At 43.6% G+C, this 27,876-nt stretch overlaps 1 protein-coding gene across 3 annotated transcripts in view; it reads right to left on the reverse strand.

Annotated features, from left to right (window-relative positions):
• Window positions 1-27,876, reverse strand: part of ADGRF5 (adhesion G protein-coupled receptor F5) — a 46,792-nt gene that overhangs the window by 7,265 nt on the left and 11,651 nt on the right. The window contains exons 2-19 of one of the 3 annotated variants that reach the window (XM_075750475.1): window positions 25,003-26,137; window positions 22,948-23,074; window positions 21,452-21,582; window positions 18,005-18,065; window positions 15,986-16,156; window positions 14,481-14,660; window positions 13,197-13,324; window positions 12,671-12,729; window positions 11,844-11,986; window positions 10,839-11,057; window positions 9,296-9,529; window positions 7,696-7,860; window positions 7,344-7,562; window positions 6,871-7,089; window positions 5,539-5,691; window positions 4,111-4,307; window positions 2,988-3,167; window positions 629-1,993 (exon numbers count right to left, since the gene is read on the reverse strand). In XM_075750475.1, coding sequence (XP_075606590.1) covers window positions 629-1,993; window positions 2,988-3,167; window positions 4,111-4,307; window positions 5,539-5,691; window positions 6,871-7,089; window positions 7,344-7,562; window positions 7,696-7,860; window positions 9,296-9,529; window positions 10,839-11,057; window positions 11,844-11,986; window positions 12,671-12,729; window positions 13,197-13,324; window positions 14,481-14,660; window positions 15,986-16,156; window positions 18,005-18,065; window positions 21,452-21,556 — 3,798 coding nt within the window. In that variant the 5' untranslated portion in view covers window positions 21,557-21,582; window positions 22,948-23,074; window positions 25,003-26,137. The remainder of the gene's footprint in view (window positions 1-628; window positions 1,994-2,987; window positions 3,168-4,110; window positions 4,308-5,538; window positions 5,692-6,870; window positions 7,090-7,343; window positions 7,563-7,695; window positions 7,861-9,295; window positions 9,530-10,838; window positions 11,058-11,843; window positions 11,987-12,670; window positions 12,730-13,196; window positions 13,325-14,480; window positions 14,661-15,985; window positions 16,157-18,004; window positions 18,066-21,451; window positions 21,583-22,947; window positions 23,075-25,002; window positions 26,138-27,876) is intronic. The other 2 variants (XM_075750474.1, XM_075750476.1) reach the window with 2 other exon arrangements.

A 27,876-nucleotide genomic window follows, 5' to 3' on the forward strand; every position in this document is an offset into this window, starting at 1 on the left:
AAAAGGCAAGTGATTTTGGTCTGAAGCATACAATTTTGAGGCCATACTTAAGACACAGATTAGACATAACTATTGTGTCCTTAAGAAATCCCTTTGTACTGGCATCCTACTGGCCACCTAAATATGTTGTAAAAATCATACTAACTGAAAACGCTCAATCGTGTATTTTGGTCAGTTCCTCTCTTTATTAGTAGTACTACTTAGCTGTTCTTGGTGACTTTCATGTTGTTTATACTCCCCCATTACTTGAATCCACAAGAGCACAATATGATGCCTCCAGATGCAAAATAAAAGAGACCAGACATGATGAAGCTTGTCCGCCTGAACACAATAGGGCTATTTTCCTGCTCTTCAAGAATGAAGTTCTTCCCAAAGCTACTGGCAAAACTGGAAGCTATCTTTATGTCAGCTTTATCTATAAGGCACATCTGTTAAGGCAGCTAGGAATATGAAATACTGCTGGATTCCTGGAATGAGTTTCCCAAAGAGTCCTTTGGGAATAAGGATGTGTAAGGCAAACCTGAGCTTTCCCAAGCTGTTTTTATTCCCCCTCCAGGCACAGCACTGCAAGAACGTCACTATGTTCATGGTCACAGAGGAAACAAAACCATACATGTGTGTAACTCACCTGCAAAGTATTGAGCAGAGCAAATAGGATGTGGAAAGCTCGATGGCTGTTTTTGATGATGGTGGCAAGGCCAAATCCCCAGGTGAGGCCTAACAGTGGTGTCAAGATGGCCACACTTTTGCCAATTTGAAACAAAGAGTTCCTTTCCTGCCTGTTTGACCTATCCCCAATAGTTGGCCTCAGTATTTTTATTATAACAATTGCAGTGATGAATAAATTCATGGCCACAATTATCAGGGCAGGTATGACGAATGCCAAGAGAGCTTTGCTGTCCTTCCAGTTGAGCCAGCAGACATCCTTTCTGGTGTAATTGTTCCTTGGCAGTGTGACAGCAATGGTGATGACTGCAATGACAAAGGGGCACCCATATCCCAGACAGAATGCCACTGCTTTCTGAGCGGTCTTGCTTGTGTTATGTAAGATGAACACCAGTCTGTAGAAAAGAATGAGGCCCAGGCTGAGCATCCAGAAAAAGACACACAGGTAGAATAAATGGATGAAGAAGGTGGCGACAAAACAGATACCTCTGCTTATCTGTTGGTTTTGGTCATTGATGGAGGCAGTGACAATGAACCAAATGTCAGCAATCAGGAGCGATGTAGCTATGTTGAGTATACAGACATGGCGCATATAGGAGGTTGTGTTGTTTGTCACGTATTTCCAGACTAAGGATTCAATTATAATGCAGACCACCAAACTCAAGATTGAAATGGCCAGGCCAATGTAGGTAATATAATCTAAGATTACCTGGGAGGATTTATCAGGTGACATCAGAATGGAGAATGATGTCAAGTGATTGCAGGAGCAAATGACATGTTCATCTACCTCTGTGGGTCTGCAACCACGAGTATCCCAGCCACCCCCATGTATGTTGAGTGTGAAGTTCCAAAAGACACACTGGGGCATCTTTAGAGATAAGTTTTTCTTTGCAAAGGTCATATTAATATTGAACTTCTCGCTTCTGTTGCTGCTCACAGTTGTTGTTATCAGTAAGCCGTTCACATAGGCAGACTCATTCTGGGGCAAAATTTGTCCAAGTTTTGAGTACATCACACTGACGATCGTTGAATTTTGTGTTAGAGTATGAATTTCAGCTTCACCAATGAGCACATTAACGGTGAGGTTTTCTGTACTGCTGAAGTTTTTCTTATAATCCATGTTATTTTCTGTGACAACTATACCTTGTAGCTGAAGGGTGTTTGCAAAGACAAGAGGAATGGTATTATTAACTGGTTGGAGGCGCAGGGAAAAATTTTCTACCGAATGCAGTAACGAAGAACTTTTGATTATCTTGTCTTTATTCAGGTCTTCCCAAGCTTTAGCTGTGGAATCAGCAACAATGAAGTCCACTGTGGAGAGGAAATTCTGGAACAACAACAGAATAATGCTGTTACTGAAATCTCATTCAAATCATTGTTGTTTCTGATGGTAATTTCTGCGTGGTCCTAGAATTGCCTTTTGAAGAAAGCCCAGTATTTTCTTATTTTGTTCAATCCATGTGAAACCTTCAGTTGTTAACCCTCTGCATGCCCTATTTTCAAGTCAAAGTTTCCAAAAGAGGAGCTGTGTGGCTTTTTGTTACATATTAGTATTTTTTCTTCTCCTTATATCTAATATAAATCTCTCCTTCAGCTTAAGGCCATTACCCCTTGTCCTATCACTCCATGCCCTTGTAAACACTCCCTCTCCAGATTTCCTGTAGGCCCCTTCAGGTACTGGAAGGTGCTATAAGGTCTCCCCGGAGCCTTCTCTTCTTCAGGCTGAACAACCCCAACTGTCTCAGCCTGTCCTCATAGGAGAGGTGCTCCAGCCCTCTGATTGTCTTTGTGGCCTCCTCTGGACTCGCTCCAACAGCTCCATGTCTCTCTTGTACTGGGGACCCCAGAGCTGGATGCAGTACTCCAGGTGGGGCCTGACAAGAGTGGAGCAGAGGGGGAGAATCCCCTCCCTCAGACTGTTGGTCGTGCTGCTTTTGATGCAGCCCAGGATATGGTTGGTTTTCTGGGCTGCAAGTGCACACTGCTGGGTCATGTCCAATTTTTCATTCATCATTTCTTGTCCTTTCCTCTAACTTAGAATGCTAGAGACATTTATGGGTGCCTAGAGGATTTCTAGTTGCTAAGCATACAGCAGTCTCTCTTTTATGCACAGGCTCCTTGTCTTCATCAATTTGACTTTTCATAAACTTTTTTATATCTTTGCTGTCTTTTCATCTTTGATGTCATTTCATCTCATTCCCTTAATACCTTCCTGTTCCTGACCCTAACTGTGAAATTTTTTCAGGGAGAATGTCATCTTCTGTGGCAAAAGGGGCCAAAGGGCTTGGTAAGTATAGATAAGACTTAAAATAAAACCTTACTTGAACAGTGAGCTTCTCTGCATCTGCTGGGATAGAGGAGATCATACCCAGGATGGTAATGATTGCACCTAGGTTTGCAGGAGAACTGTTTATTGTGTTTTGCTCCTTTTCTGTCTTTTCCTTAAGCTCTGCAAGGTAGTTAGGTAGGGTTGCTTTTGCGTCAGGACTGTTGACCAAGGACTGGAACAGAAGATAACAGTAGATTACACGTGTGCAAGTTGCCTAGAGCTTGGTCCTCCTTCATAATGGCTACCCTTATACTAGTAAAATAAACGGAGCCAAGGTCATTCTAGACATGCTGGTAGCGTTCAACTCTCTGACTCTCCAGAACAGGGTATCCTAACTGCCTACTGAGAGTGGTCTCTCGTCTGTGCTAACTCGCAGACTGCTCCTGGAAATTTCAGGGGGAAAAAATAGTTGGCCTGGGCCCAGACCATATGAGGGAGTAAGCCAGCAAGTTAATAAAATACATAATTGAGTAGCTGTACCACTGCCTGGGGCCTTGCTGTGCCTGATTTACTAAAATAAACATAGTATTTGATGAAAGATGATTGTTCTCATCTAACCTCACCCTAAGAGGAGGGTGACTCTGGATGGTTTGTAGAAGTGAAGAGCACTATGACGGGATACCTAGGCTGAAAGCCGAGGCCCTGTGAAGTGTCATGGCTGGGGTCACGCTAAACGTCCTGGGGTCTGAGGTTGGACAGTGGCCCAGAGCTGTCCCTGCTGTGTCTGTAGCGTGCTTTGGGTTTGTGCCACTAGTGTTCACCAAGGCAATGCCTGAGCACGGTTCAGGGAACACCCCGGGCCAGCGACTGTTCCCGCTGGACGCTGTGAATAAGGTCACCTTGTCTGGGGGAGAGAGTGTTCATGTGTGCGGATGTTAGCCATGCGGTGCCACATGCCCGCTGGGCCAGAGAAGGGGACGTAGCCTCTTTCACTGACTTGTGTAGCTATAGTCAATCATTCTTTATATCTTTTAAAGGATATTTTTAATTAAATATTTGATTTTTTAATGCTTCATATATTTTAGATTATTTTAAGCAAAAAACACTCAACAAAAGTTTTTGTTCTGTCCTACCCGCCCTCCTGCCCCAACCTCTAGAAAACTCATAAATGTTACCTCGGCATTAGTCAGGAGGTTGCTTATTGGTACAGACAGGCAGTCATTCCTTTCAACCTTCCATGATTTGTTGGAGCACTTGTAAGTTTTATTGCCTCGGGTAAAATAATCTGGATTATTTAATTCCTGGCATCGTTTTACTAATATGTCCTCTTCTCTTCCAATGCCAATGCTGTCTGAGCAGGAAACGTCCTTATCTGTATGGACAAAAAGACATAGAGGTGGAAAACTAACATGGAGGGAGATGAGTAATTTACCCCCATCAAACCTGTGATCTCCTGAAGTTCAGAGGTCTTTTAATTAGTTAGGATTTCAGCTTGCTCTCTTCATTAATTATGACCTTTCAGGTTGTATATGTCTTACATTCCCAATTTTTTGGAATCGTGAAATTAAAAAGGAAATTGAATAAAGCCCCTTGTTTTTGAGTACCGAATCAAACCAACAAACAAATACCCAAAGTTTTAGGATTTGTCTGTTAGATTACAGGGTTAGATAGAGGTGAAGTGGGATTATATTGAACAGTAATTCGCACAAAGTTTATTCTTGTAAAGGATTCGGTGCTGCTGTAGCACTAATAGGGAATGCATTAAGACTTGGATAGTGAGGCCTCATCCTTTTTGATGAACAGCGAGTCTTGCTAATTGGCTTTGATTGGGTTAGTCATATCAGTAAGTATCTGATGACTAAAATATATAAAGCATCTGCATATTTATTGCCTAAAAGAGAGTGAAATCTGGCCAGATACAGTGATTCAACAGTAGGCACGACTACTGTAGAAAAAAGAACACTTCTGCAATATGGGGATGTTCAACATTTCTTTGTTTCCAATTTAGAATAAGAAGCTGAAATATCCAAACTCTGGTCAGAACTAAACATCAAAACTGGATTTAGCAATGTTGAATTCTAATTACCCAGCATGTCCTGCAGAGCTGACTGGAAGCTGGGTCTGCCCTGTTCTCTGTAACACCTCATGGAGGTTGCCATTCTTGTGTTTAAAGTGGATATGTTCTCCCACAGGCTGACCTCCCAAGCTAGATGACTTCTTCCTGATGCACCACAATCTTTTATCCTTGCTAAATTGTTGGTGCAAGCTGGGAGCTGCATGACCACATTTCAACACAGGAAATGAAGCTCGGTGGTGCAGGTAGGGACAGAAGATGACTAAACTATAACTGCTTGGGAACACACTGGAGCCACTGTCAAATACAGTGAAGATAAAACATCTCATCTATTTATTTTTTAAAATTTTAGCCAAATTGATATTTTCCTCCGTATTTCAAAATTTCCCATCAAAAAAGGAGACAATAATTCTTGGCTAACAAAACCTGCTCCTGTTAGGTGTCACCAGTGATAAATTTGTGGCATCTGATTTAACAAAGATATGTGGATTTCCTCTTTAACAGCTTTAAATAGTAACTTCTTTCTTACCAGGTATCAAGTTCAGTCTTATTCTTTCACTGTTGACTTCCTGTCCAATGCGGTTAATAAACTTGCAATATACTGTGATCTCTTTCTTTGTGTTGCATTCTGTTTCTGTGTAATTGTACATGTAGCAAAACAAATTTCCTGTTTTCTTTTTCCCTGTATGGAAGGATTAAGACAGGTTAACACAGAGTTGGGGGTCAATCGGCTAGCAGACAGCAGAAAGCTTCTGCAAAACTTCCTTTTCTGTGGGTCCTTGAGAAAAAAACTTTGATGAAAAACTTCCTTTCTGTATGCTGATCTCTGTCTCTTACTGCTTATTAACTCTCCTGGCAGCTGCTGCATAATCAGTACGTTTTCAATTACTGGTGTATGAGCAAATCCTGAAACCTTTTACCGAGCAGAAACCAAAATTTGCTTTAGAAACCATTTTGGAGAATACTCTTCCTGCTCCTTCTTCTACCACAGGTGTTTCATTTAGCCTAGGATACTTTTTTGCTGTCCTTACATGGTTCTTGGAACTCAGGATCTGTACCACACTCCCGTTGCTTTTGAGTATGCCTGTGCCTGAGGGCCCCTGACTCCAATCTCTTCCAAGAAGATCTTGGCATTTTTCTTAGCAACCAAAGGACCCCTCAGTCTCCACCTGCTTTACACTTCAGCCTGGTTTTTTTGCACTCCTGCATGTTTTCTGACTTAGTTTAGGAGGGTCATCTTTGCTTTTTTCAAATGAACTGTTTTGTAACCCACTTGAAAACTTCTCGTATATAAAAACATCCCAGGGAAGCTGCAGAACTACCCTAAATTTGAAGACATGCAGAAGAAGGTTAGGCTTTTGTGCTGTTAAAGCTATGTCACCTGTATCCTTGAAGAAAATAGAATAGTTCTTTGAATAGCATTCTTAATGTGTTATTCTACATTTCTGATGAATTAGTAGATCTTCTTCTTGACTAACCTTTCCTCGATACTCAGTTCAAAAAAAATTACAAGAGTGGGAGGTAAAAGCAAATAAACAGAGTTCAGCAATTTCTGATCTGAACAATGATGAGGATACTCACTTCTTACTGCCTGGCAAGGCAAACCAAACGTTGAATTTACCTTTTACACATTTATTGCCACACCAGTGACTTCAGTGGCTCTTCTATTAATCTCAGCCACACTCCCCAGGCATGGCAACCATCCTAAAAAAAGTCCATTTCCCTTTTTTTACACTCTCAGGAGTACTTGTGGGTTGTCATAATAGCAGTAAGTATGAATTGGTTACGCGGACCTAACTGAAAACAAAAAACCCAAGGGACTGGGTTCTGACAGTGGTTCTGCAAGTTTATTGTTTCTTACCAACTTGAACTGCATTTCCTGGAACCATGAATGTGACCTTGTAATCTTCCATGGTGCTAGCATTTATGCAGCACTCAAGGGCTTGTTGCACTTTGCATAGTATAGATGCTGCAATAGGGTTTATCAGGATGTTCTGCTTCAGAGGCAAGGAAATAACCTCGATTGTCATGTTGGCAGAACTTTCCAGATGCTTCTGGGAGAATGTGCAGATGAAGGTGCCTGAAAGAAGTGACACAAAAAAGTATGTCTCAGTCAACAGAAGTGCTCTTCAGCTTTTGCATGGTCATGAGCTTTAATAGTGAACAACTATTGGCAGCATCATGTCTTGCTGTCCTTCAGCAGTTATGATCTTTTAACTTTATTTATTTACTGTGGCCAGGCTTCACAGTGATTTGCAGGGCTAGGGATGCTGTAAATGATCTGGTACGGAGATTTCATTGCCTTTGTAGCCAATACAAACCAGATTCACTCACCGCTCCAGTCCTGTGTGGCAGTCTTCACTGTGAGCACAGACGTGGCTGGAAATCTGCTATTTTTGATGCACGTATCACAGTCTACTCTTCTTGTGCTATTTCCAGACTGGATTTTCCAACTGATACTGTCATAATTGCTCACATCACTTTCACATGTTAGATTGAATGCATATCCCTCGGAAACTGATGAGTTTGTGCTTGAAGATATTGTTACATGGGCTGAGACAACACAAGAGAAATGCCATATTATTGAGAGTCACTTGTTATAATCATTTGTTTGCAAATGACGTGCCACAGAGGCCACCTACACGTTAAAGAGCTGATGGTCTGTTACATATTACCTGACTCTTACCTGTCCGGAGGTACGTCACTCTGATGTTTTGACTGCGCCTGGCACCGTGTCCAGTCTGTAGCTCACATGTATATGTTGTCACTGTACCTGACTTCTCAGGTGGGCATAGCGATTCATTGATGTTGAGCTTGTATTCAGTGCAGTTTGCACTGAAACTGGAGACTCCTAGAGGGAAATAAACATTCCTTGAAGGGCTATGGATGTCCGAAAATACCTGGGCTCTGGAAATCACAAGCATTTGCTCTAGCTAAGGAAAACCTTGTGGGTTTGTATGTAATCTTTGACAGCGTGGCACTTTTAACTTATTATTGCTGAAGTTCATTTGCATATTTTATTCTGGCAACACTTGCAGTAGTCTTCCAAAGGCCTGAAGACAGCTCTCAGCACAGTGCTGGGCACCTTGCTGCCAAAACCAGTCTAACTGAGAGCAACAACATTACCTCAGGATAAGCCAAAATGAATAATATTCTGGTTCAGCCTAACCTCATTATCCGCGATATTTAGGATGAGTAAGATAAGTAAAACAGGAGTAAATACTGCAGATTTTAATGTCATCTTATTTTGAAATAAACATTTGGAGGTATTTGTCATTCAACTTTAAACCTGAAGAGTGCAGGTTTAGCTATAAGGGGAAAACTTGTCCCAAGCTGGAGCTGAAAGTGAAAGAAATTCTGCTGTCTGGCATGAGAGAAGGGGGAAAAGCCTTTCTGGCTGGGGGGAAAGCCTGGCCACAGGGAATCAAGGGCAGCACAGCTCTTTACAGCAGGCCAGGATCACCCCTCTCTCTGCAAGCACTGCCCACCAGTACCTGTCCTCCGTGCACATGAGCTTTGAAGGTTTTCTCTCATTTTGCTGTCCTGCTTTCTGCTAAATTTCATTTGTAACAAGTGGTTAACAACAGTTAGCCCATACCCATAAAACATTAAGAGAGCAATAGGCTGTTTATGACTATGGTTCATAGACATTTATGAGTGTTTCTATTGATGTTGCTTTTAACTCTTTGTAACACATTTACTTGGTGCTTTGTTAACTCTTTGTATTCATATTATAAGTAAAATCTTGTGGGATGCCACTGACTCACTGGCATGTGATGTATTACAGCTACAGGTGGAGAGGGAAACTGTGTGCTCAGTATTTAGCCATGCTGCAGCTGTTTCAAAGTGTAGCACCTGCCTCTCTGGGTTGCCAAATCTCAGTCTGAGGTACACAGAAGCTTTTCATACCCTGAGGGTGATTCTGGAGATAGTAGTAGAGACTGATGCACTCATCCTTGCTCTCAAAACTAGACAATATAGGAGGAAGCTTTTTGGGAAAAGTTGGTATGATGCCGGTCCAGGCAGCTGTTTCCATCCAGGATGGCACAGTTTTAAGTATCAATGTCTGCACTACGCATGGAAATGCCCAGAATCCCACTGGCACCTGCACAACACTTATGGAGTCTGTACCACGCTGTAAATCCATCATCCTTCCCACACACAAACCTTTGGAGCATACCCTGTATTCATCCTAGGAGTCGGCCTTCAGGGTGGCCAGTTAGGAGGAGATCTTTGAAGAACAAACAAACCTAGCAGGTGAAAGACAGTATTTTTTTTAATCTTACCTGTAATATTGATTGCTCCATTTACCTTCCAGTCACCAGTAAGTGATGGTAAGTGTCTGTCAATGCAACAGGACAGCAGAGGACTGTTTGTCTGCATTTCAGGACTGTTGCATGTAACATCGGTGTCGTTTAAGTTCGCAGTGATGTGTAACGGAAAGACTTTTACTGGTTTTGTGGCCTTGTATATCAGTCTGTGAGACGAATCGCTCTTTGTGAAAATGCAACTATAGGTACCTGTAAAGCATAGGCAATATCTTAGCATTGAGAACACATTTTGCTGGTTTTTCCTCTACACTTGGAGTTAGGAGCTGGGACCTACTTCTACACCTATTTTTCACATCTCCCTGCTCTGCAGGGGCTCTGCTACTTGCTAATAAAATTGTACCCTCAGGTCATCTGCAGTGTGCTTTCTGCAGACTCCTGGTGCCAAATGTATCTGCATTAGGGAGCTTCAGTGTTGATGGGTACTTGAGAAGAGACCAGTGCTCAGGGACTGAACTACTTAAAATCTGGCTGAGTTGGTGTTTTTGGGATCTGTATATTGCCCATAGTCCAAGTGGCAGCAATATGTCATGGTAAGAGTGTAGACTGACTGTGCCAAAGGTTCCTACACAGAATGGGTAAGAGATAGGTCCCCAGGGTGGACTCCACAAGAGCTGGCACTCCGCGTTTAGGTACATACACTTGCTCGGAAGGTATTTGCAAAGTGGTATTTATCAGCTGCTTTCTCAGGCACTTGTCCCCTGGATGCAGCCAGGCTTCCTTTTGAAATTGGTAATCAGAACTCCAAACTTCCTTCATACTTTAGGTAGGTGTGTTCTCCTTCCCCATTGGAATAGCCAAGTGAGTAGGCCACTTTCATAGGAGTGGAGACACCAAGGTTCAGGGCATCCTTAGCCCAAAGAAGTCCTGCCTCCCATAAGCGTGCCCAAATACCTGGTCACAGGCCACCCTTTTTGAAGTTGAATGTAAAATTCATAGTCCAAAGAGAAGAACTGAATGGGAGCTTGAGTGAAAACTCTCATAATATATGATAACTCTCCTGATAATTCCTCCCAGCAAAATGTCACCAATTTACCCGTTTCTGATTTTCAAAAAGCCCTAAGCATGAACACATGAAAAACTGTAGCTCTGAGCTCTATTTAGGTAGGTTATGTTTGCAAGGGGGGGCAAGGGCCATCAAGGACAAGTTCAAGCACAGCCTAAAGTTCCCCCACCAAAAGGGGGTGAAGGCCTCACAGCCATGTAGTCACTGCTGTCTCCTGTGATATGGCAGTGAGGCCCGGCACTGAGAATACCCAGGCCTGTATTGTCACTTCAGTCAGTTCACATTTTACTATGCCAGTCAGAGCATAGTTCATTGTAGGAAAAAAACCCCAAAACCAACCAACCAAATCAAAAAACCCCACAGGAAAATTATGAAGGACAGTGTATTTTTCACATTTACTCTAGGAAAATGCAGTCGCTGCATTTGTCTTTGCTTTTTATAGAATGAGACACACTAGAGAGATACATCTGCTGTTTTAACAGTAGAAAATCGTACCATAATCCTCCTTTGTAATGTTGATAATTTTAAGAGTCGAAATCGTCCTTGAAATGGTTCTTGTAATTTTTCTCTCTATTGAATACCGGAAGCTGGTTGAGATGATCTGATCGAAGTGATACCAGGTCACATTGTCAGATGTTGAATTTATCTCACAAGTCAGTTTTACTGTATCCCCTTCAGAAATGTCTACAGGACTCACAGTGAAGTTTGTCTGATCTGGGAAGACAAGGAGCAACATTCTGCATTATTGTCATTTCAGCTCATGTCTATATGGTGTCTTTCATCTCATGGGAATCCTAGGTGCTTCACAACTAATATGCACTCAGCATCAGTTGCAGGGTACTCTGATTAAAGCTTTGCAATTTTCCCACAACATACTCTTCTACTATCTTTGTCCACCAAAGATCTCAGAAGGTTTTATGCAGAGAGCCAGAAATATTATCACCACCACTACCTTCTAAGTAGATAAACCAGGAGAAGAAGCAACCAGGTTGAAGTAATCCTCTGAGACGGTCCAGCGCTCAATGTGCTGAGTACAGCAGCTCTGGGGCACTTGATCAGACAGCCGAATTGTAACACGCTACCTAGCAGCAGCGTGGCAAATGTGCCAGGGAAGCCGGGGGGAACCTGTTCTCATGTAAACTGCAAGAGGTTATTTTGTTTTCTTTGAAGAAGCAGGAAGTGCTGGCAGCCTGATACTCTAAGAGTTGTCTCAGTTCTGGAGGTGAACTTAAGGGTATTCAATCTCTCTCCCGTGGGAAGACTGCATCAGGGTCCAGTGGATTAGCTGGAAGGATTTGGTTTTCCGTGGGAGGTACTGCCTGCATGGTCATCTCAGGTAAGTCCTAAGCTTTGGTGGCACAGGATGAAATGAAATAGCCAGAGAAATAAATGTTTTTTGAACGTCCAGCACCAAATAACAGTATAAGGCAGCTACATGGTTCAGGCTAGAAATACTAAAGTAAAGGTTGAAGGAAAATACTGAGGGAGCTTTAAACTTACTAGTTATTTCTGTTGTGAAGGTAGTTGGGTTTAGCTGGTACACTGCAGGTAGAAATTGTGGTACCATTTTGTTGGCACTTGCTATCTGATCGAAGCTTGCTGCTCCTGCTTTTACTTCATAGTTCACAAAAACACTTCCAGGCCTAAACAGATACAAGAATGAGAGAAGCACCAGAACTAAATATCCTTACATATTAGTGGTTTTCTATGTTGTGGTGACCCATCTTGCATGGCTAGGAAGGCTTCACAGGGCTCACCTGTGAAGGCTGCTCTTGTGACTCAAGGCTTGCTCTGGTATACAAGAAGGTTGTGCTACAGGTCTTCCCAAAGTAAGAACACCTTCATGTGACATCTATCTATCTATATCTCCTTCGTCTGCTATTTCTAGTTAACTGCCCTTAGAAAACCTAAAATACAGCTGCATTTAAATATGGGTGGACTTGAGTAATGTCTCTTCTATCCAGATCCAGTGTTATATCCAGAGTCAATGTACTAATGCATCTTCCTGATGACCTAGGAAATGATGTTAGGTTTACTCACATCCTTTCCCCTTTTGGGTGGAATTCAGTCTTTCCCACAAAAGGCTTTGATCCAGATGGAGAATGATTATGTTTCTTGGACTTCTGCACAGTAGTGAATTTTACCCGCAGTCCTATTTCCATGCTAATAGTTGAGTTTTCATTTGCAGCTATTATACTGTTATTCTGTATGCATATCCTGGGCACGGGTTCTCGCCAGAGTGAGTGTAGTCTTTGCTGACAGGTGTCTCCTTGAGACTGGACAGAAAGATTTGTGTGTTCCAGGAAAAAATGAAATTGTTTACTTACCTGAAACCAGTTACTGTTCCCGATACAAAGCCTGGTAAACACTTGTAGCTATCATTAAACTGTGAACAAAGACATATTACATGACATAAGTCTTCTGTATATTACTCTAGCATGCTTAAAATAGGAAACTCTCCATTCAACATTGATGTGAGTAAAGGTATGTAGCATATCTGATAGAACGGGCCCGTACTCTCCCCACTGTCATGGGATAAACTTGTGCTGATGGTTTCATTCTATGTGTGCTCACATGGATTTAAGCTGGGACCAATAATGTGATTTTCTTTTTCATACTTTTGATGCAAAAGATTCCTAAATACTTCCTTGTTGGCCAGCATATTAAAATGAATGGGAATATTGTTACTGCCTTTCAATGAAGGTCAGCTTTGGCCCACTTTGTAGCTACCACTGCTGCACACTTCACAGCTCCCCACAGAGACAGTACACCCTATTTCCCAGACCCCTAGGGTAAATACCATATTTCTTAGAGGGTTTTCTACCTTCAGAGATGGAAAACTAAAGTTATTACCGCTTTTTCAATGTCAGCTTTGTATTTTTTGTATTGTTCAGAAGAAGAATTCCTGAGATCATCCGAAAAGTCTGTGTCGAGTCTGACTGACATATTCATTACAATGGGCTCTCCGATAGCACATAAGTCTGCAAGGAAAAACATAAAAATACATGTAAAAATAATCAAAAGCAATGCTTACAAAGTGATCAGTCAGCTTTTTCTTCTAAATCTTAGAATCTTAGAATCATGTAATGGTTTGGGTTGGAAGGGACCTTTAAAGATCATCCAGTTCAACCCCCCTGCCATGGGCAGGGACACCCTCCACTAGACCAGGTTGCCCAAAGCCCCATCCAACCTGGCCTTGAACACTGCCAGGGATGGGGCATCCACAGCTTCTCTGGGCAACCTGTGCCAGGGCCTCACCACCCTCACAGAGAAGAATTTCTTCTTAATATCTAATCTGTATCTACCCTCTTTCAGCTTATCCTGTCACTCCATGCCCTTGTAAACAGTCCCTCTCCAGCTTTCCTGTAGGCCCCTTTAGGGAGGAGCATTGTACCCAGGGCCCTGGACTTCTAAGGTGTGTGCAGCTTCCACATGGAAGAGATACTAGCTCTAGTCCTGGCAATAGTATAGCAGTATTGGTATGGAGCTGCCCTGTGATAAAAGCATTGCCTCTAAGCAGAGTTGATTAGAATGGGCATGCTGACAGCAGTGGACTGCTTCCAGCTCTAGGGCTGCCTCTGGGTAGCTCTGCATGCTGCTCCATCACAAATCAGAGGCAGAGCCTCATAGGGGTTTGTCTTGGATTGCAGAGAAAACAGGTCCTCACCCCAGTGCTGCCAAGCCTAAGTGTCCAGTCATCTGGTTCCTAAAAACTCATGGGCACCTTGTCACGAGAGCCATGAAATAAAACCAAACAGAAGATACATGCTCGGTTTTTTTGTTCCTTCTCTTCTCCTGAGCACTGTGGCACACTTTGGTCACATTTATAAGTTCCTCTGTTGAAAATCTGATGAGATGAAACTTTCTTTGCTTAGGGAAGCTGAAAGTCCCAAAGAGGCACCTGAGTGATTCCAGGAGCTGGGGCTCCAGTATGGCACTAAATATCTGCAAGTACTTGGGTCAAAGGGGACCCACATCACAAAGACAAGAGCTCTAGACCATCCCTACAGACTTTCCACATTCATAGGCAATGTCGTAGCCAGCTCAGTCCTGACGTGCTGCTTTCTCACACCTATAACACTATTCCATCTTCTAACCAGTTGTACGATGATGAAGTTCGGTACTGTTTCTCCTTACCTTTAGTCTGAGGCTCACAGTAAGGCCCGTAGAAAGGCATTTCCTTCATGTAGCCACAGAGCAGGGCAGGTGCTGGGCTGGCAGAAGGGCAGGTTATCAAGTCACTGCACACCGCATTTGGCCAGGCGTATCCATTTTCACAAAAACAACAGCTATTGTTCTCACCACTGGGCAGACAGACTAATGTCAGACAAACAGAGAAATACTGTAAGAATGGTAAACAGGGCAGAACTTATTGCACGATATATATTTACCCTGCTGTATCTTTATGATCTCAACTAAATATTGCCCTTCTTGTGAGTTCACTTGAATGATGCAAACATGATGATCTGACACCGTGCAAATCTGACTATACTAATTATAAATTACTAACCAGAAATGGGAAACAGACTGGTACAGGGATAAGTCTGATCAATTACTTTTAAGTAATTGAATGGAGATGTGAAGCCTCATACTAAAAATTTACCTGGCATTTTGGCCAGGATTCTGTGATAGTTTTCAGATTGGATATTTCTATATTGCCGGGGCTGAAAGCAAATGTATAGGCTTTTAAAGCTTTTAAGAGCACGTAATGGTCATTCAAAGTCGCAGTGGCTACTGAGGTCCTGTGCCATTCTGACTGTATCCTGACAGACGCTGCATGAGACAAGGTGACTTTATCGCAAAGCGCTTTAAAGACATACATTCTCTCCAATAAAAAAAAACAAACCCAAACCACAAAACACTTCACTGTAAGTTTTTCTGCTCTTAATCTGGCATTGGCAAAGTGAGATATTAACAAAGTGATTTTCACACATTTCATGTGACCCTGAAGGCCTTTAAAAGATCCATTTGCGTGTTGTTTTGAGAACCGATGAACATTTCCTTTCACTGCTTTATGGACCAGTGATAAGAAGGTACCAAATCTCCTCCTCTACTGTTGTAAATGCTTGGTGTGTTTGTATGTCCTCCGCTGTATTAGTTACTTGGATGTGATGTTGCAGAACAATTCATGTAATAAAACCTTTCTGCTATCTTGCCCTGTAAGAATATGTTTACTGAATTATATGAAGAAAAAACTGTGTCTCATGCAGCTTGTATCTATCAGGGTCAGAGTACAGCCTCTTACATTGATTTACATTCCAAACGCAAGTGGAGGGAAATAAACAGTCCGATAACTGCTGTCGCAGCTTCCTGAAACTTGAAAGTAACTCAGGCTGCTTGTTAGTCAAACTAGAACAAAATCCTTTGGCTCAGGCTTCCTCTGACTTTGTCCCTTCCTTAGGAAAAGCAAAGTGTTCAGGGCTATTGCTAATGCCAACGTTATACAAAGAGGAGTGGTGGGATGCAGAGAACAAAACATGCCGTTGTGTGCTAAAGCGTCAGTCTTGTTGGGTCTTTCGGCAGGCAGCAGAGACAGTTCGGTTTGGCTGATTTCTGAGTGTGATGGATGGTGAAACTGGGAGAGATCACATACTGGCAAGAAAGCACATCACTCAGAATATAAAAATAAATAACCAACCCACCTGTTGTAATGTTGATGCTTGAAACTGTCATTTCTACATTTGAAATATTTGTTGAAATAGGAAGATTAAGGTTTTTGAAATACTCTTTGATTGGCTCCAGAAAAGATGAATCCATAAGGCTTACTTCAATGTCAACAGTGTGCTCCGGAGGGGGAAAGTCAAAAGTAAGTACTGAAAGAGAAATAGCATGAGACTGCAAAGCTGTGTGTGAAGGTAAATCACAAATTAATGGCTTCCGGTTCGGCATTTGGGCTCTTTGTTGCTATTTAATGGTAGCTTAGTGTGGCATTCTGCTTAAGAAATCTTCTTGCTTCCTACTCAGCAGATATTCTGCATGTGTTTTATCTGCTGCTTCTCTGACAAAGGCAGATTTCTTTGGTCTCAGAGCAATATGAAGATGATATAAATAGCATAATACATACAGAGAAAAGCCGACTAATCCCTTCTCTCCTTTGACTCAGCAAGTGGATGGTTTGTCAACCATAGTCTGAAGGCATACAGGATTATCTTGTGACCCCTGTCCTGCTAAAGGCCTCGGGGGTTTTTCTACACCATGTATTTTAACTTGCATAGAAGCTGTGATCATGTATGTCATCATATGGATGCCATCCACAGGGACCTGGACAAGCTTACGAAGTGGGCCCATGTGAACCTCATGAAGTTCAACAATGCCAAGTGCAGGGTGCTGCACGATTCGGGGCAGCCCCTGGTATCAATACAGGCTGGGGGATGAAGGGATTGAGAGAAGGGAGAAGGACTTGGGGGTACTGGTGGATGAAAAGCTGGACATGAGCCGGCATTTTGTGGGCTTGCAGCCCAGAAAGCCAACTGTATCCTGGGCTGCAACAAAAGAAGCATGACCAGCAGGTTGGGCTTGTTCATCCTGGAGAAGAGAAGGCTCTCGGGAGACCTTAGAGCAGCCTTCCAGTACCTAAGTGGGCGCTTGTAAGAAAGATGGAGACAAACATTTTAGCAGGGCTTGGAGCGATAGGACAAGGGGTTTTAAACTAAAAGAGGGTTGATTTAGACTAGATATAAGGAAGCAATTTTTTACAATGAGGGTGGTGAAACACTGGCACGGGTTGCCGAGAGAGATGGTAGATGCCCCATCCCTGGAAACTTTCAAGGTCAGATTGGATGGGGCTCTGAGCAACCTGATCTCATTGAAGATATCCATGCTCATTGCAGGGGTGCTGGAACTAAATGACCTTTAAAGGTCCCTCCCAACCCAAACTATTCTGTGATTCTATGGTTCTATGGCAATCTCTGGCCAGACAAAAGGTTCCACGTCTTTTGTTTGTGCCTTTGCTTCTGTACTGGTTTTTACTGGGGTAAAGTTACATTGCTTCATAGTAGCTTGTATGGGGCTACGCTTTGGATTTGTGATTAAAACAGTGTTGATAATACAGAGCTGTTTTAGCTACTGCTGAGCAGTGCTTACATAGAGCCAAGGCCTTTTCTGCTTCTCACCCCACCCCATCAGCGAGTAGCCTGGAGGTGCACAATAAGGGGGACACAGCCGGGACAGCTGACCCCAACTGACCGATATGATGTCACACACCATATGACCTGGAGCATGACACCCACACCATATGACATCATGGTCAGCAATAAAAGCTAGGGGAAGAAGAAGGAAGGGGGCAACCTTTGAAGTGATGGCATTTGTCTTCCCAAGTAACCATTATGTGTGATGGAGCCCTGCTTTCCTGGAGATGGCCGAAGACCTGCCTGCCCATGGGAAAAGCTGAATGAATCCCTTGGTTTGCTTTACTGATTAAACTGTCTTTATCTCAACCCACGAGTTTTCTCACTTTTACCCTTCTGATTCTGTCCCCCATCCCACTGGAGGAGAGTGAGCCAGCAGCTCGGTGGTGCTTAGCTGCCAGCTGGGGTTATGCCACAACAACTACTCTCCCTTGATGATCTCAGTTCAGTACCTCAAGAGATGCTGTCCCAAATAGTGATTTCACCCTCACCTTCCTAGAAACCTGTTCTGTTACCATACATTTGTGTACGTACTGTTTCGCTTCTGTCTTTGCATCTCTGACTGGAAGCTTTCCTTTCCTAGTGCACTGTCAATCTGTGGGGAAAAAAAAGTGAAAAAACAAAAAGTGAAGCTTTAGCTGCTGTTGTTGACATGAAAGAATTAATTAGCGAAGAAAATACCATCATAGATAATTTTTTTCCCCTCCACCAATCTTTGCCCCTCCCCATCCCTCTTTTCCTCTTTAAACAGAATATTTCTATTTGCCAAGCAGCGACATGTTAAACACCAGCTGAGGGATTGTGTTGGTTTTGCATGGCAAGGTTTTGGTGGCGGGGGGGGCTACAGGGGTGGCTTCTGTGAGAAGCTGCTAGAAGCTTCCCCTGTGTCTGACAGAGCCAATGCCAGCCGGCTCCAAGATGGACCCGCTGCTGGCCAAGGCCAAGCCAATCAGTGCCTCTGTGATAACATATTTAAGAAAGAGAAAAACAGTCAGAGAGAGCTTTTGCAGCCGGAGAGAGGAGTGAGAAGATGTAAGAAACTCTGCAGACACCAAGGTCAGTGAAGAAGGAGGGGCAGGAGGTGCTCCAGGCACTGGAGCAGAGATTCCCCTGCAGCCCGTGGTGAAGACCATGGTGAAGCAGGCTGTCCCCCTGCAGCCCATGGAGGGAGGATGAGGGGGTGTAGACATTCCACCTGCAGCCCATGGAGGACCCCACACCAGAGCAGGTGGAGGCACCTGAAGGAGGCTGTGGCCCGTGGAAAGCCCACGCTGGAGCAAGCTCCTGGCAGGACCTGTGGACCCATGGAGAGAGGAGCCCACGCCAGAGCAGGTTTGCTGGCAGGACTTGTGACCCCGTGGGGGACCCACGCTGGAGCAGTTTGCTCCTGAAGGTCTGCACCCCATGGAAGTGACCCGTGCTGGAGCAGTTCGTGAAGGACCGTAGCCTGTGGGAAGGACTCACGTTGGAGAAGGTCGTGAAGGACTGTCTCCCGTGAGAGGGACCCCACGCTGGAGCAGGGGAACAATGAGAGGAGTCCTCCCCCTGAGGATGAAGAAGCGGCAGAAACACCGTGTGATGAACTGACCGTAACCCCCACTCCCCGTCCCCCTGTGCCGCTGAGGGGGAAGGAGGTTGAAGCCGGGAGTGAAGTTGAGCCCGGGAAGATGGGAGGGGTGGGGGGAGGTGTTTTTAAGATTTGGTTTTATTTCTCACTCCTCTACTCTGTTTTGCTTAGTAATAAATTAGATGAATTCCCTCTCTAAGTTCGGTCTGTTTTGCTTGTGACAATAATTAGTGAGTGATCTCTCCCTGTCCTTATCTCGACCCACAAGCTTTTCATTATACCTTTTCTCCCCTGTCTAATGAAAGAGGGGAGTGACAGAGCGGCTCTGGTGGGCACCTGGCCCTCAGCCAGGGTCAACCCACCACAGGGATGTACCGAGTTTGCAGGTGTCTCTGCATTTCTCTGCAAGGCAATCGTCTCAGCTTAGCAGAAATTCTGTGTCTGAGCTGCAAACTGGCTATGGGGCTGATGCAGTGCTCTCAGTCCTGGGCCAGCCTTGCAAACTGCTTCAGCCTTTGAATCCAGAAAGTGGACCCGTATTACCCTTTGCTTTCCTCTTTGCTCTGAGCTTCCAGCTCTGCAGCAGCAAAGCCAGCCTGAGTAGGAGTGGAAAGGGGATTGAAATGTCTTGGCTCCAGCTCAGGTGTCAGGTCAGCTATTTTGTGGGCCATCAGTAGCACAACAGTTGACCAGGGCAGTGGTGGCACAATTTCAGTACAACTGGGTTCATGCAAGGTGCAGCCAAGTGAGATGCAGACCGTCTTATTTTTTTAATCATGCCCTAAAAATACATTGGCACGACAGTTAGCAAGGAAGGCTAAAGAACAAGCAAAGACGCAGGCAGGAAATCTGCAGCTTTGCCAGTTTCTTGAGTTCTGCTGAAATCTTTATTTACAGAAAGGGTGAATAGCTTGGCAACCCTTAAGTCATCTCTTTACATAAAGGAACCATCTGGTGTGTGATTAGAGCTGGGCTTTGTATCGCAGCTGGGCTGGCAGTGAAGATCCCAAGGTGCATTGGCATTTTTGCACTGCTGGGGTGCTACCTTTCACCTTAAAGGTTAGCTGCAAAAAGTTACAGGAAGCCCACTGTGGTCCACTTCTTCCCCCAGGTTTGGTCTCAGTGGTTTCCTTTTTTAATTATTCTCCCGAACAACTACAGGGTATTGCTATGTCGTTAAATACTTCACTGCTATGCCGTTAAATACTTCGCATATTTCACACCATTAAGTGATGACTCATTTGCAGGATCAACCATGGATCAATGATGCTATAAAAAATAAAGTGTTACTCTTCTCATGAAAATGCCTAAGTGCTGAGCTGGAGACAGTTTGGAAAAAAAACCCCCAACAAAACACAACCAAAAAACAGATCAAACAAGATATTTGGTCACTATTAGACATCTGCCAAAGGGCAGACAGGGCTGCTGGAACCAGCTATATCTTGCCAAGACACGGGATAGTGGCAGAAACAGCTTAAGGAGTTCCCACCTTCCTCTTCACCTCTCCTTGCCTTTTTTCAACCTGCTCAAAAAAGCACATTGTGTTCTGGTCATCCATCAGAACTAAGGTATCTGTGGTGCTAGGGGCTGAATATAGATGCTAGAATCTGTTTTGGCTTGATAGGGTTCATAATGCAGAAGACAAAAGAAGTATTTTCTGGTCTAATAATAATTGCGATAGACCAAGAGCTGGCAGATTTGTAGGCTACTTTTCTTTACCAGACTATATTAAATTCCACTTGGTCAGTCCCTTTGTTTCTCTGTTCCTCTTTTGTCGTTTCTAGTCAGGGACTAGTTGTGCAGAAACTGTTACCAAACCCATACACAGGATGAAGGACAAAATTTCCTTAATTTGCACCACTGATGAAGTAAAAGAGGTATGTGAGAATTACTGAAAAAGTGGGAAACTGAAGTAAAGTCTGAGTCCAAGTGCAGCATCTAAACACAAGTCTAAACTCAGGAGTAGCATTTTGGTCATGTGTACTCATGTCCCATTGTCAAGACAGTGGTGAGACTCCTGTCACCTACCTGTAAGCAAAACGGAGCCAGATTTGTTATTTGGCGCCTCTCTCTCCTAGGATGGGTGAATCCCATCCAGGAACAGTGCTGCCCACGTAACTGTTACCTAGGCTTAGCTCCAGGGACAGCAATTCAAATCCCTTGCAGACTAACACAAGTGAGAAACCAGAAGTTTTGCTCAGTTCTTTCTGGAGAGGCTTTAAGACTGGGAAGCAAGAAGAGCCCTTTTCCTGGATTTCTCCACCTTTTTTATGTACTGGGGAGACTCTGGGTTCAGTTTCCCCACCTGATCTTACGCTGACTGCCTCTAAGTTTTTGTGGATGTAAAGGAGAGCTATACCAGCTGGGTGCTACAGGCAGAGACCACATGAAATGGGTTGGGAAAGGATACTCACTACATATTGGAAGAATGGATCCAAGTTTGAGTCCTGTGATGTCTGGCAACATGCTGTGACCAGTAAAAATAGGCAGTGGAGACCTGCAGTAATCGGGGATGGCATTTTGTCCACTGACTTTGCTGTACAGCCTGAGAGGAAAATAAAGCAAAAGGATCAGGGAATTTTCAGCTGACTCACACAGTAGGAATACCAGCACACTCTACAAAAACAGTTATGTTTGGACTTTTTCAGCACAATCGGCCTGTTCACGCCAACCAAGACAGAGCACGGAACAAGGTCTGTAATTATTCCTCTGCCACTGTCACCAGACTGCTTCCCTCAAATCTCATTTTTGTTTTCATGTTGGCTGTACCTACTCAAAACAGAGGGAGAAAGAAATCGCTTAGAGAAAGCAGAATCCTAAGCAGATTCCTGACAGGGACAAATGAGGTGCTAGAAATTCATCTGCCGTGAGAAAAGTTGACTTTGGATCTTCAAATATTCCTCACAGTGGTACCTGGCAAATGCACAGCTGGAACATGAGGGAATAGTTAGAAATATTGCTGTAAGCGAGGGCTTGTCCTGTTGTTGCAGGGATAGCTCTGCTACCGGCCCTGTCCCGCTCTGGAGAGGGCTGTAGTAACATCATGGGCTCAGCTAGAGATTTCTTTTTTTTTTTTTTTTTGTTGGTCACCCCTTGGCTAACAAGGGAGACAATGAAGAGTGATACGTCCTGGAAAAAATCTGCTTAATTTTGAGTTTTTAGTATACATCTCCATTAATTGCACTGAATATAACAAGTGAATCACCTAGAACCCAAGAATACTGACACACTGAAATATAATGTGGTGCCTGAAATAAAAAAAAAAAAACCAGAAAAAAACACCTTTTTCCAGCTCATTAATACCAAAGCTATTTTACTCATGCAGTAGATTGGATGATGAAACATAAAGGGAGAGGCAAAACATGCATGGACCCTTATACCGGGTGCTGATACATTTATGCAACCAGAGGGATAGAGAAAGGGAGCTGAAGAGTACGTAAAAATATGTATTTTGCTATGAATATGCCCTTTCTGATTATTCCAAACAAAGCAGTTCCCTAGCTCCAGGATGAACAACTAGTAGAGAGGCAGGAAAAGGCAGAACCCAAGTGGACTGTGAAAATCATTTTAAGGGAAGCATAGAGAAAAGACTCAAGAACAGTGCTGAACAGTACCTGAGCGGGTAACCTCAGCTTGACTAAAATTATGAGCTTTTGTAAAATTATGATCTTTTTGTATTGAAAAGGCTGCTCAAACAAAGTCAGGCTTTGAAAGGCTGTGAATCACCAGGTGAAAGCAGAAAAATCAGCACCCCCTGAGATGATAATGAGCGTTGGCAATGGCTGCCATTGCCACCACAGTGCAGATCAGAGCTGGTGCTCCCAAGTGGATGAGGTGCTTCGCTGTGACTTTCCTGCTCGAAAGAGCCCATGACAGAAAATTATAATGTGAACATGACGTGTGGTCTCACCTTGTGAATGGATAGAGGACAGCAATGAGCTTATAGCCAAGCAATATACTTGACGTCACCGACGTGGGTATCCAGCAGGGACTTGTCAGAAAGATTCATCTGCAGAGGGCTTCACCTGGATACTGACCTGGTTAAAAAAATAGGAGGCAAAAGTAGGAAGACATTATTGGCTTTTCCAGTAGAGAGATGTCGTCACCAGAGCTCCACAGGAATGTGCGTGTAAGCCTGTGTCTTACCCTCTATTCTCAAGTGATGTGGAAAAGGCAGTGATCAGTGATACAACACTGTGAATGTGTGTTTTGTGAATGTGTGAATGTGAACTTTACATGATTGAGGCTAACAAAAGCAAAGCCTGCCTGCAAAGATCTGCGTAGGGATCGCAGGATACTGAACGACTGGGTCATGAAATTAATGAAATTCAGCGCTGGTAAGTGTAAGGTAGAAAAACGATCCTGACGTTATGTATTCTGTGATGGACTCTGAACTAGTACCACTCAGAAATGGGGTCTGAAGAAATGTCAACTGAATTCTGAGATGCAATTAGAAAAGGAAAATTAATTTGAAGATATTCTAGAGTAGCAACAGAGGTGAAAAAAAAAACCAACCCAAACCTAAAAACTGTGCTCTCTAGACTTTGGCGCTGACCTAGTATGGCTGCTCTTATGCTCCTATATAGGAATAACCAGAAAGCAAGACATCTCCCTGGTTCAGAACACCTTCCTACCCCATCCCAAAATCCATTAAAAAAAAGTCTGTTACTGGCTTTTTTTTTTTTTTTTTTTTTTTTTAATCCAATGGATGAATGACTGGCAGAATTGAAAAAAAAGAAAAGAAAAGAAAAGAAAAAGGTAGGGAAAAGTTTCTTTGGTTTGCTGGGCATGTCCATCAGTATATCCAGCATTCTACAAAAGAGACTATGTTGCTGTTTTGAAGACATCCACTTGTGACAACTTCAAGACTTCCATGGGTCTGGCTGATCCCAAGACCAAGATGGATCAAAACGGATCAAGAGGGAAACATTGCCAAGTTATAAGCTGTGACACACATCCTTGAGATAGTGACATGCCTCGATACTAGAAACAGTAACAGAACAAAGATTTCTGATAGTTTTGTATATGCAGCATATGCTCACAACATATGGTACAGTAGCTTAATCTGTACAAAGAACTCGTATTTCATTGGTAAAGGGTTGATAAAACAGATAAAAGGAAAGAAGATCACTAAACAAAGTTTGTGATGAGTTTAAACAGCATCTGCTACAGTTTTGCATGTATCTTTTGCACTGTTCACAAGCTTGCATTCATATTCAAATGTTGTGGGTCAGCCTCTATTTTCAAATACACTCTTTGTGGAACCGTGTAGCTGAGATCAAATGCCCCATTAATTGTATACATAATAAACCATATGAAGGACAACTTGTGCAAATGAGAACCCTGCTGCTACTCAGGCTTTGATAGCTAGTTAAAAATCCCCAAATCCCAAGCCAGTGTTTAGAAAACCAGAGAACTAACAAACAAATATCAAATAATAAATGAGGAAAAAAATATTAATGTTCTTCTCAAGTAATGGGGCTGTTCCCCTGTTCATTTAATTTCTTGTTGAAAAAAGAATTGCTGTAAATTTTTCAGCAAGCAATTTCTCAAGTATCTATGTGCCTTCTCTTGGTAAAACAGAAGCTATGTGGACACATTCATCATTTCTCATACAAACTTTCTCCTGGGACGCAATAAGTATCTTTGACTTATAAAGCCCCAGAGAACTAAAGGAGCCCAGGTTTGCTCCAAATCTCTTCTCCACAGTATTCAGGCTGAAAAATGTTGTTAAAAATTAACTGTAAAGTGGAGGAGATTCCTAGAGGTAAATAGCAAGGTCTCACTTTAACCCAGGACACAGGTGGTATACATGACCTCCTTTTTACTACTTTGGTAAGTTTCTCTTTTTCATAAATATTGCAAAATAATTACACCCTCTTTTGCAAATCCACCCAGCACAATAGTTACTATCCCATATCTTTTAGAAAATAAAGAAGACACCCAGAGATATAATATGGTTTACCTTCTCAGGTGATTCAAAAAGTTCTTCTAATTAGATCCATCTTAAACGTCCTCTGTTTTCTACTACAGCCCAGGCTGCTCTCTCAAAGGGAAGCCAAGTTGCAGGAACTCATATAATTAGCTGAACATGTTATTACCGCCCAGAAAACGAGTTGCCTCTAGAGCTTGCACTCAATTTACAAGTGCGAGGCTGACCAGAGATGCCACTGCAGAAAACCCACAAGGCGTTTCGAGAGGAGATATTTCCTGATACCGTTCATCAGGTAGTACTCATTATTTCCCCCTGCACTGATCTAAGTCCTTCAGGTCTTATCTGCAGATTACTTTATGAAGTGGACTAACTTGTTCCACTGCTGCCATTACTCACCTGCTTTGTTCTAACGAAAGAGGGTGTTGAGGACTCAAAGGAGTCAAATCATATTTTGTAGCTATGGCAAAATGTTTGTGGGTTTTGATTTAAATAACAAGGGAGGGAAACCCTGAAGTTTTCCTAACCTGAGCTGGCAGCATGCTCGCTGTGGACTGGACCTGCAAGGCACTAGGGATTTGCATTGATCCCCTTGGAGAAGCTACATAGAGATGCCAACCTATAGCTCTGATGGCTACTGTGGAAGGTTGGGAAGATCAGGAAATTCCCAGAAATCAGGAAAAAGTCTGACGTGTTATATGCATTTCTACCTTGAACAAAATCTGGAGCCAGGAACCCGCTGTACAACCAGGAAACGTCTGTCCAAATAACAGTGGGGCCCTTGTCCCTACAGTATTCGATCATAGCTGGTGTATCAGTGGAATTTGTTTCCACAGCAGTGTGTGTGAGGCAGTCACTGAGTTCATGCAATTTCTGTGGAAAAGCCTGGAATTAAATTTATGTTCTGGGGGATTTTTTTTAAAAGTGATTCATTCAGGTCTGTGGAAAGAACTCCTGTTCCCCCACAGACTGGTCTCTGTGGAGATCTAGACTTCTCGTAAGAAGTTTGTGGAGGGCGATACTCTCATGGTGTAGACAGAGGTGCCCCAGGATCTCCAGAGCCACCGTGCAGCAGCTGAAGGCCATGTGAGGCACACCAGGCCATCTCAAAAGGGCACACGTCTCCAAGGTAAACTGACTCAAGCTGTAAATGCCACTCATTGTCACACTGCAGAAGGAAAACAGGAGCAAAAAAGTCTATAAGGCACCTGATAACGTGTCACGCCTTTCCCACTTCTACACTAGTTCCCAAATTAAGGGGTTGTGACATTGGGGCTGGTCCAGCAGTTACACGTGTCACGTTGCCAGCTGACTTTGGCTGTTTCAAGGGAACAGGAGGGATGGCTGTCAGGGCAGCACTGGGCAAAGTCTGGGTTGCTCTTGGTGTTATCTGTCTAGAGTAGTAGTGGTCATTTTTGTGTCACGGTGAGGTTGGACCAGGTCTTCAATCCTCTGTCAACTGTCTGCGGTGAGTGTGCTGGTTGCTCCATTTCTAACAGCCCTCACACATGTCACCGCATTTTGCCTCTTGCTGAGTCTGAGTCATAAAAAGCAAAATGTGTGTTTAGCAAAGTTTACCCTGCAGGCTTGCAGCTGCCAGCATTTACTGCAGAAGCTAAGGATAACACGCTATGTGACTGTAAACTTCTCTTCACTGAGCCAGCTTGAGGAGCGTTGTCCTCGGCAGCAGTACAGCCTATTCCTGTTCCCTTTTCTGCAAACGTGGTCACCTGCTGCTCCCCGCAGTGTCTCAAGTCAGCCCCCAGCTTGCCTTTCTGCAGCAGTTTTAAGGTGAATAAATTGGCATGATTGATGCCCTCGTTGCCCTTACAGCGTGTCCTCACTGTTGCAGTGGCATCGGTCTGGTTTATTGCCCACCCAAACTGGTTCAGGAATCTGAATAAGCAGAAAACCTGGGCTACATCTACAGCACTACATGCAGCCACCTCTCTCTCTGCAGACAGGTTTTATGGCTGGCCTTGTGCTGGTGCCTACCAGACCCCTCTGAGCCAACTTAACTCACTGTCCCTGCAGAAAACTAATGCAGCAACAAAGCATCTAGCTTGTTTTCATCCGAGCAAATTTAATCAGCTCAGAGAAGGGCCCAGAGTGTGCCAGGGCCAGAGCAAGGAGAGGAGGAGATACGTGGCCCCAGGCAGGGAAGGGGGGAGGAGCAGAAGCTGGCAGAAAGGGCAGGAGGGTAAGGAGAAGGAAGGGCTGGAGGGTAAGGAGGAGGACCTCTTCCCTTCTGCCCTGGCAAGCGGTTCAGCATGAGTTCATGGTCTGTCCCTACAGAGCAGCTGTGTCGTTTTCACTCGGTGTTACTCCCTTGGCTCTCTCCTTGCCAGGTTAGGTGAGCAGCAGTGCCAGGGCAGAGGATGAGGTGAAGAGGAAGGCAGGCTTGGTTTAAACGGAGTTAGCTGTGGTGGATCTACATTGCCAGCCTGGACTGGACAGCCAATCTGATTTAAACCCTCCTGCTCCCCCTTTTTTTTGTTGCTTTGGCTTTCAACAGTTTTAACTAACAGCACCTTGGGGCGGGGGAATGGAAAGGAATGCCAGCAAGGGGGAAGGATTCCTTAAATGAGAGTTTCTGCTCAAGGCACTGTATCATCAAGCTGCAGCCTAAAGGTATGAGAAATCTCGGTTCACTTTGCAGGACAATGTGAAAATTGCACAACATCAGAGCATTAGGTGTGTAATCAGTTTTGTATGTGAGCACAGGGGGACGTCCTGATCATCCTGCTGTTTTTTCCTGTATGCATTCATCATGTACTGTCATGTCACCAGAAACTGTCAACTTCCTGGATTTTAAAGCTTTCAAGTTTCAACCCCAGAACACTTTCAGTTTAAAGATCTGAGGCTTGCACTTACAGAGCCATCACAGGCTCAGGAAAGGAAGCAAAA

This window comes from Balearica regulorum, chromosome 3 (assembly GCF_011004875.1).
Source record: "Balearica regulorum gibbericeps isolate bBalReg1 chromosome 3, bBalReg1.pri, whole genome shotgun sequence".
Taxonomy (NCBI): Eukaryota; Metazoa; Chordata; class Aves; order Gruiformes; family Gruidae; genus Balearica; species Balearica regulorum.